The sequence below is a fragment of the Mus caroli genome, unplaced genomic scaffold (genome assembly GCF_978045245.1).
Source record: "Mus caroli unplaced genomic scaffold, Mus_caroli_1 scaffold_11, whole genome shotgun sequence".
Taxonomy (NCBI): domain Eukaryota; kingdom Metazoa; phylum Chordata; class Mammalia; order Rodentia; family Muridae; genus Mus; species Mus caroli.
The window spans coordinates 57,201,611-57,210,100 of NW_028227266.1; the positions used below are offsets into that span (position 1 = coordinate 57,201,611).

An 8,490-nucleotide genomic window follows, 5' to 3' on the forward strand; every position below is an offset into this window, starting at 1 on the left:
AAACCCTTCCTTGACTGTGCTTGCACCCTAGGCTTTAGGAGCTCAGGCCCAGGGTGGCTGTCTCCACAGCCCCTCTGGCCTGGCTACTCTCTAGGTTATCCAGACCTCATTAGGCAGGCTGCAGCCCTGACTTACCCTGGGAGAGACAGAGGTCCTGGGAACTGAGGTCTGCCACCCTGGACTGAACATTGCTACCCCCAAGCTGTGGGCAGGAAGGGAGATCCCAGCAGCCAGATGGAAGGCTCCCCACCCCTGCATTTGTGCCCTTATCTCTCCTACCAGCTCGGGAGGAAATTGCTCTGAGCGGTTTCCTGCCTGTGCACAGCCCAGCCAAGGGCTCCCCTGGAATTGGATTGGGGTTTCCCAGCTGACCCAAAAAGCCCCATTTCTAAGACCTGTGTAGCCCCCCTCCACCCTCCAGGCTTCTCCCAGCCTCAGCTTGCCTGGCAACCCCGAATCTACATAAAAGCTAGGAAACAGAGCCGACATAGGAAAAAAAATCCTTCGCCATCTCCTTTCAAATCCCTGAGTAATTTTCTTTTACGAGGGGCCTCAGTTCCCCACGTATCAGGAGTGCATTGGTGTTTTCTGAGGCTGAGGCGCTCAGGCCCTGGCTGTCTTTCTTGAAAGTGGTGTTAGCTGACCCTGAGGACCAGGTTGTGACTGACAGGCCTTGAAGGAGGGAACCCCGGTGTCGGACCGATGAGTCAGCTTGCCCAAGGACCTTTGGTGAAAATGTGGAGTCTCAAGGCACCTGACCTCCCAGCCTCTCCTGGCTCCCCCAGCAGGTTCACCCTAGCTGCTCTGGACTTTTCTCTAGACTTAGTAGCAGGGTGGGCGGAGTGGCTTCAGCTGGGCACAGGCTTCCTCTGTCCCTGGCGATCTAGGTCAGCAGCCTCCCTCAGAGCCTCTTGGAGCCAGCCTGTCCCCTCCCTCTGAGGTGTGAGCTTGTCACAGGCACGCAGGCTATTGTTAGAAACCTTGGTGGCCCCCCTTCGGATGTTCCACCGCAGAGGGCTTCAGCACACCCAGAGACCCATCCCAGAATCCTCTTCTCTCCCAGAAGCCTGGAATGGCAGGATAAGGGCTCAGCCCAGGAGCTGTGCGGTCTGAGCCCCTCTTCCTGAGAGACTCCGTTCTGTATCTCTCTCTGACTCTAATGGTTGGCACCTGTGGGAAGTGGTTCTGATGGTTTGGGGCTGGTCCTGCCTGCTAATGCCACCTCAGCCCAGAGCTCCAGGCCATGCCCAAGACACCCAGGCCCTGGCCTCTCATGGATCTTGGCTTGTCTTTCATGTGGATAGGGACTTGTTCATTTTTCTAGAGGAGAAAATGAGTCTCTGGAAAAAGTTAACTAGGTTCCGAGAAGAGGTCTTAGTGAAGACACCATGGCAGCACGACCCCAGTGCCTGGGGTCTGAAATGTATCGAGAAAGTAGTTCTGCTGAAGGCTTCTGATAGAAGGAAAGGATCTACTATGTGTAAAGTACCCACTGGGTGGCAGCTTTGCCCATTATTTAACCTGGTTTCCAAGAGAGCTTTGGGTGTAGGAGCTCATAGTGACCCATTCCACAGATAAGAAAACTGAGTCCCAGAGGGAGTAGTCCAGGACGTGGAACACACGTTTGCCAGTGAAGTTGAAATTTTGCAGGAGTGGTTCCCAGAGGCCAAGCAGGCAGAGAATGAGCTTCCCAGCCCATCTGTCTGGTGAAGCCTCCAGCAGCCCAGAGAGAAAGGTGCTCAACCCCCCAGTCAGCCAACATCGTAATAGGAGATTTTAATGAAATATAAAGAGCAAGGCAAATATTTACCCGGTGCAGCTGACAGGCAGGTGGCATGTTGCCCCAGCCCCACAATGGGGACATGAGCACAGAACAGCTTCTTTCAGTAATGGCCAGCCTTCTCTTTGACAACCATATCCTGGGTGCTGTCTCATGTTAGAGGTGTGGCGAGTGTCCTTGCGATTGAGGGCATCCTCTATCCTGACCAGCTCCCACCAGGCAGCTCTGCAGTGACCATGTTGGCACACCTGGCTCTGCAGTCATGTACCCTCAGCTACTCCACTGGCCAGCACCGTGCAGTGCTACCTCAGGCTGTCTGTCCACTGGGAAGGAAAAACACCGTTATCCTTCCCACAAAGGTCAAATCAGGTGTCCTGTGGTCTGTGTCTGACTAGGCTACATGCCCTTTTCAACTGTATATGCTGGTTGGGACCTGCTTACCTCCAGCTCCATCATGGTCACGGTCACCTTCACCTCTGCCATTAAGCTCTTTCCAGTTCTTGAGACTCTACCATGTGCTACCACATTAATGGTGGTAAAGACAGAACTACCCAGGCTTGGTCTATGGAGACAGTGCAGGGGAGTGGGGTTGGATATGGCCCTGGGAGTAAAGCAGTCGCTGTGCACGTCTGAGGGTCTGAGTTCAGATCCCAGAACCCACACAAAGTCCGTGCTGTAGCTCATGTCTGCAATCCCAGTGTTCCTACAGCCAACTGAGGGGCAGAGTCCATGGAAGCTTACAGGCTGGCTAACCTGGGGTAAACAGCAGTAAACAAGAAATTCTGTCTCAACAATGTGGGAGTTTGTCCCCTGACATCTGCACATGTGCATTGTGGTACATGTGGCCCTCTGAAATAAGCAAAATATCAGGGGTGCATAAAGTACAGGCTACGTGACACATGCCGGCTCTGATGCTTCTGTCTTTGTGACCCAGAGTAATTCGTAGAAAAGGGCAGGGGTTATGAGCTGTGACAGTCTTTGTAGTCTTTGTGACAGCCAGGGCCTGAGGCTTCGTTTGGCTTCCATATGGTATCCGTTTATTCATTTAAGCATACACACGTGCATGCGGGCAGCCAACAGCTGTTTTGCGTGCCTACCCGTGCATTCCATGCAGGAACAGAGACACAAAAAACCAGAGGGGGCCGGGGTAAGCTGTGGCTCGTGTTGTTGAATAGAGTTAGTAAATCTTATTTTGGATTGAGAGAATACCATGGAAGAAATCAATCACAGAGAGTCCTGGTGAGTGCCGGAAGGGAGGGTCACTGGCTACTTTAGGTAGTGTTAAGGGAGGCCTTTCTATGGCAGCAGAAGACAGGAGGATGAGGAGCTAGAAGAAGGGCATACATAGGCAGATGGTTTGACAGATGCAGTGCTGAGTCCCTGTGGCCTTGGAAGAACTGTTGGGGCCATTCAAGGACCTGAAGGGGGCCTCTGAGCCAGAGGTGAAGGGCCCTGGGTGGAGTGGAGGAGGTGGGATTGGGAAATAATGGAGGCCCAGGGTGCTGAAGCTGGAGTCAGCAGGTGGAATGTGATCTGAAATATTGATAGCAGTCACTGGACAGCTTCACGTCAAAGGTGACAGACACAACCTGCTTATTTTTCTTTTCAATTTTCATTTAAAACTTATTTTTTTCATACAATTTATTTTGATCCTATTCTTGCTCCTCCCCCAGCTCCTCTCCACCTCCCTACTCACTCAAATTCATGTTCTTTCATTCATACCCCAAAGCAACAGGAAAAAAAAAACCCATTTGCTTGTCTTGGTGCTTGGTGGAGCAAGCATGGTGGAGAGTGGGCCAGAGGGATGGAGCCTCATGCAGTGTGTAGATTGTCCCTGCCTGATGTGAATAGACATGATACTTGGGGGATGTCTCCACAGAGGAGCCTGAAGGTCCCGTTCTTGTTGCTTGCTTGTGCATCCAGAGACAAAGTGGCTTTAGATGTGTCCACGTGCAGATAGACAGGAGAACAGCTGGACAGGCAAGCCAATCTGTCACTGCTGTCTATTCATGTGTCCTGGGCATAACAAACAAACAAAAAAACTGGGGCATCTCTGGGGTTGAGGGGAGAACAAAAGGAGGCGTCCTTTCTTGGTGAGGAGAGGCACTGCAGATCTCCTTTGGAGGTTTCCTGTGATGGGCCGCACTGATACACCACAGGGAGTCCCTTAGACAGTGAGACTCCACTCAGGGCACAGTGAGAGAAGTCCCCCTCTAATAAGTCCATAGCCAAGAAATCCTCCACAGAACTGTGATGCCTTAGCAAGCCAAGGGTGGGAGGACGCAGAACACCAGCTGTGCTGGTGGCTACAGTGTCTGTGGGTGACAATGCTATCCAGTCTCCCTCAGGATCCAGACAGAACAGCCTAGTGCCAGGCTGGCCCCCTCTGTCATTTCCCTTTTGGTCCCCACTCAGTCTCCTTCCTTTGTTGCTGCTATTCCATGCCTGCTCCCAAGTCTCCTTTCCTGTGTGTGACCGACTATGAGCTCAGGGTAAGCTTCCTCCCTGCTCCCCAGATGGAGGGGATTTTCCTGGGCACTGACTGGCACGGGATGACCTCCTGGAAACATGGAGTCGTAGACAACCAAGAATTCTGAGGGTACAGCTCTGAGACTGGAGGAAGAAGGCTCCTACCAGCCCCCTCAGGATATCGACATCTCCTGCAGGAAAGCCTGGGTGACCCGTGTGATTCTTCCCAAAGCACGTGGTGCATGGAGGGGGTTGGATCGGAAGCTACCAGTCCCTGTCCAAACAGCTCAGAGCTGACTCCAAGAGCCTGAGATCTGTGCTCCAAGGGCATTGCCCTGTGCTTCTATACTCCCCTGACCTCCTCACACCATGGCTGTTTGTAGGAGTGTCGAGAACAGAGCTGAGCCGTGGGCTGAAGTCCTTTGCCATGGGACAGCCAGGGATGAGGAACTAGCTGGACCATGCTCTGATGTGGTTCCTCTGTCTATCCCTCCCTCCCTCCCTCCCTCCCTCCCTCCCTCCCTCCCTCCCTCCCTCCTCCTCCTCCTCTTCCTCTTTCTCCTCCTCCTCCTTCCCCTCCCCTGTCTCTGTGTCTTTGCATCTCTGTGTGTGAGTCCTTGGTATCATTTACTGTGTTATTGAGATAGGGTCTCTAATTGGCCTGGATCTCACCAAGCACACTAGGCAAGCTGGTCAAGGAGCCCCAGAAATCCTCCTCTGCCTTCTGAGGCCCAGGATTGCAAGAACGTGCAGCCTGGCTTTATCATGTGGGTCCTGGGGCTCGAATGAGGGTCCCCATGCTTCCATGGCGAGCATTTTGCTGACTAAGTGCTCTGCAGCCCTCCAGCCCCCGATGTGGTTTTCTGACAATCCCAGCTTTACGCTAGCTCCTCAGGGCAATGTGAGGGTGGGTTCTGTTCATAGGCCTTTTATCAGCTTGTCTGCCTGATTCAGCTATGAAGACCTAAGGTTTGTGGAATTCCCTTGTGCTGTACTAGGGGTCAGGCCTGCCTCTGCAGTTCCCAGCTCAGCACCTTTAAGACTGCTGTCCTACCTGAAATGACCGCTGTCTCTCATGCCAATGTCTTAGGGACATCAGACTGAGAACTGATATACTCTGAGGTCTCTAGACGCAGCTTCCCTTCTGAAATGGGCTTGGATCTGAAGTGGCATCTATTGGTTTGTAATTTGGACCCCAACCTCCTATCCAGGAGTAACATATTTTCCTGGAATAGTATGGAGGTATCAGAACTAGGGACAGAGAGCCGGAGAGCCCTCAACGTCTCCCAGACTGGAGGCCAGAACTTGTGCATGCTCCCTGGGCTTTTCCCAGTCTCAAGGCCTGTAACCTTGGGCTCAAGTTTCTGCCATACATTGGTGCACGGCAGCATTGGAAGAAAAGGCAGGACCTGAGAGGCTAGGCTGCACCCATCCTGGCCAGGTCCTGCCACACTGTAGCTTCGCACACAGAACCACACACAGGGGTGGGCAGGCTGCAGCAGGCTGGGGTGTAGGTACTGCCGCAACTGACTCAAGTGTAAGAAACAGCAGTATTACTAATGCGTATGAACTAATCCTGAAGATTAATTGTTAATAACATTGTCTCATAATAGCTTGTAATTTATTGAATACGTCTATACTCAGAACTAAGTACTTCGTATGTATAATTTAATCATTTTGACAACCACTCAGTTACCAATTTTTCTCAGCATTTTCCACAGGAGGAAACATGCTCAGAGAAGTGTGGGGATTTCCTCAGGGCGACACAGCTAGGAATTTGGTCAGAACTAGGCCTGGGTTCGAGATCTATCTGAGCATGAAGCCTGTGGGCCCTTGCTGACCCTTTGCTGTTCCCAGGGCTGGGCCCTGATGTCCTAGTAATGGATTTAGGGAGGACTAATGGCCGGGACCTGATTTCAGAACATGATTCAAAGTGTGCTTCGGGCTGGGTGGCTTCTCCCTGGAGTCCTCATGCCCTCAGCATGTTGATCAGGCGGCCTCTCTGCCCACTTCTTGTCTTGGATAGCTGCACCTCCCATGAGAGAATATCTGCATCCGCACAGATGCCAGGCATGTCGCCATGGTGCCCTCCAGCCCGCCTCTTCTGGCTCTTGCTTAGTGTATTCCCTCCCCAGCCCCAGCCCGCACACACCCACTCTGACCGCTTACTTGTCTGTGCCATGGCTCGACTCCACAGATCTTCCACATGACCTATGACCTGGCCAGCGCCGTGGTACGCATCGTGAACCTCATTGGCATGATGCTCCTGCTGTGTCACTGGGATGGCTGCCTGCAGTTCCTAGTGCCCATGCTACAGGACTTCCCCCATGACTGCTGGGTGTCCATCAATGGCATGGTGGTAAGTACACATCACTGCCACGCTGGGCTAGATGTCTCCTCTCCAGAAGCAGGGATGGGTAGAGAGGCTGTGCAGCTCCTGAATCCCAGCAGGTGGCACCGTGAGATGCTGGCCTCGTACCTAAGGTCACACAGCCCTGTCCTTTTCATGTCGAGCTTTTCCTTGTAGCACAAGAAGTCATTCATTCACAGAACTCTTGGTGGAGTTGTGCCTAGCCATGCATTTTTGACAGCTGGGCTGGCTTTACCCACAGAGACTAAGGCCTGGGCTACTACTACTCTGTGTTGTGATCATGGGACAAAAACTAAGCTGATGGCTCCTATCTCCCTCACCATGCTGCCTAGAAGCTGAGCTGAGAGAACCAAAGGCCACAAAGGCACTGTTAGCAGCATAGGCAGACTCCACGTTTGTGCACAGCCTCTGTGCTCTAAGGGCAGAGCTGAGTGTCCCAACGCCCTAAAGAGACCCACACACCAGCCCTCCTGGGCAGGGCTGAGCATGGCGTGTGAGCAGGCTGCAGGGTGACTCTCTCCAACATTGTGCATGGGTGAGAGAATCGGGTTTGATGCTTCCAAAAGCCTTAGAACAGAGCCCCCAGCTATAGAAAGGGTTTCCCAAGAAGCAATCCCCATGGGTATTTCTCTGGCACCGCTGAACCCCCTGCCTCTCCTCCTATTCAGCGTGGTGTGGTCTGAAGGCAAATCCCCAGGGCCCCATGGGATGAAAAACTGGCTTTGAAAGAGGTGAAAGAGACCCTGAGGCAGCTTCAGAACCAGGCAGGCCTTTACAGAATAGCCTTCTGATGAGCTAATAAGTGAATCTGCCAGATGGGTTGAATTTCCCGTTCCCAGAGGCTTAGCAGTGAGGTGGGAACCCCTGACAGAAGACAGCTAGGGACTGCCCTAAGGCTGCGGCCCAGGCCTCTTTCACCCCCGGTAAATAGTCCTACCCACCCCACCCTAGTGTGGTCTGAACCACAGGCTCCACAAATGAGCTCAGCTCTAGGCACGATGGTGACCTTGAACTTGGCCCAGGCCTGGTTTGATGTCCTCCAGATGCTGCAGGCATGCTTAGGGACCTAGGCACAGGCTCTGTGGACTTTACATTGCTCCCAACACCTTGGCTTCTGAGTGGAAACATGGGAGGTGGTGGGGGGCGGGGGGAAGGGCCAGGAGTGGGGTTCAGCTGGTGATCCTTCTTACGGGGGGGGGCATTTTTCTATGTGTGTGAACATAACAGGCCCACACAAGCACTAAATTCAAGAGGTGGCCTTTCTGAGACCCTGCTCCCACAAGGAGCCTTCCTTGAGACACTTTGGAGACAAAAATAGTCAAGAGCCTCCCTCCCTGATTCCATCTTCCCGGCCCACACAATATACCCAGGAGAGTCCACCTTTAGGGACAGGGACAGGAGAATCAGGGACTGAGGCCCTGGGCAGACAAGCAGGGTTCTGAGAGCATAGGAAGCTCCAACTGTTGCTCACCCAAAAAGAGGACAGTGAAGTCTGCTCCTGCAGAGCCATCCCCCTAGGGGAAGCATTGCTAGCTTTATAATTGAGGTCAGTGGGGAAATGGGCTCGATTTGGCAGCTGTTTCGGGATAGGGATGGAGCTACTTAGTAAGGGAAAGACAGCAGGGTGGCTCAGCTTGGGACCATATGCATCCCAGCCATGAGAATTTAGCCTCCCTGTCCCTGAGGTCAGGCCTGGGCCAGCTGGCTCACTCTCTTAATGTATCTCCTGGTGTGGTCCTTGCTTCCCCTTCTCCACCCCAGTGTAATAGGAAGGTCTAGGTTTCGTTCATGACCACCATGAGTTCCCTGCCCACCGCTGGAGGTCTTCAGCCAAAAGCAACACTGGGGAGCCCTGTGCCTCAAGGTTGGA

The 8,490-nt window shown here is 53.0% G+C and overlaps 1 protein-coding gene across 1 annotated transcript in view; it reads left to right on the forward strand.

Annotated features, from left to right (window-relative positions):
- Hcn4 (hyperpolarization activated cyclic nucleotide gated potassium channel 4) overlaps positions 1 to 8,490 on the forward strand; it is a 42,319-nt gene that overhangs the window by 24,100 nt on the left and 9,729 nt on the right. The window contains exon 3 of the mRNA XM_021172516.2: positions 6,447 to 6,608. Within this exon, the coding sequence (XP_021028175.1) occupies positions 6,447 to 6,608 (162 nt within the window). The remainder of the gene's footprint in view (positions 1 to 6,446; positions 6,609 to 8,490) is intronic.